This window comes from Nanorana parkeri, unplaced genomic scaffold, assembly GCF_000935625.1.
Source record: "Nanorana parkeri isolate BGI_ZX_2015 unplaced genomic scaffold, ASM93562v1 scaffold2832, whole genome shotgun sequence".
NCBI classification, from domain to species: domain Eukaryota; kingdom Metazoa; phylum Chordata; class Amphibia; order Anura; family Dicroglossidae; genus Nanorana; species Nanorana parkeri.
In genome coordinates this window covers 45,964-46,757 of record NW_017309100.1, presented here as the reverse complement: position 1 = coordinate 46,757, position 794 = coordinate 45,964, and the positions used below count along the sequence as shown (strand labels likewise).

Below are 794 nucleotides of genomic sequence, written 5' to 3'. Positions count from 1 at the left end.
ACGTCTGATCCTCGCAGCTCAGGGCGGTGTTATGTCTGCGGCCGCCGGATAGAGCGTAAGCTCCTCTTCACACCGAATACTCCTCCCAAGTGGACGCATGGAGGGAGCACATTACCTGCCGCATGTGATGTGCGCTCTCCTGTCATCCCCTCCCCCTCCCGAGGGTGACAACACCATTTACAGACTGCAATTCTGTACAACTAAAATCCCAACAATGTGACCCCTGTCCTGAAGGCCATGTGACCTCTATCCTGAGGGCCATGTGACCTCTATCCTGAGGGCCATGTGACCTCTATCCTGAGGGCCATGTGACCCCCTGTCCTGTTAGCTATGGGACCTCTGTCCTGAGGGCCATGGGACCTCTGTCCTGAGGGCCATGTGACCCCTGTCCTGAGGGCCATGTGACCCCTGTCCTGTTGGCCATGTGACCCCTATCCTGTTGGCCATGTGACCCCTATCCTGTTGGCCATGTCACCCCTGTCCTGTTGGCCATGTCACCCCTGTCCTGTTGGCCATGTGACCCCTATCCTGTTGGCCATGTGACCCCTATCCTGTTGGCCATGTCACCCCTGTCCTGTTGGCCATGTCACCCCTGTCCTGTTGGCCATGTGACCCCTGTCCTGTTGGCCATGTGACCCCTATCCTGTTGGCCATGTGACCCCTATCCTGTTGTCCATGTCACCCCTGTCCTGTTGGCCATGTCACCCCTGTCCTGTTGGCCATGTCACCCCTGTCCTGTTGGCCATGTCACCCCTGTCCTGTTGGCCATGTCACCCCTGTCCTGTTGGCCATGT

The 794-nt window shown here is 58.2% G+C and overlaps 1 protein-coding gene across 1 annotated transcript in view; it reads left to right on the top strand.

Moving 5' to 3' along the window:
* The first annotated feature begins 97 nt into the window (after window positions 1-97).
* MFAP2 (microfibrillar associated protein 2) overlaps window positions 98-794 on the top strand; it is a 7,614-nt gene continuing 6,917 nt past the window's right edge. The window contains exon 1 of the mRNA XM_018574235.1: window positions 98-164. Coding sequence (XP_018429737.1) covers window positions 98-164 — 67 coding nt within the window. The remainder of the gene's footprint in view (window positions 165-794) is intronic.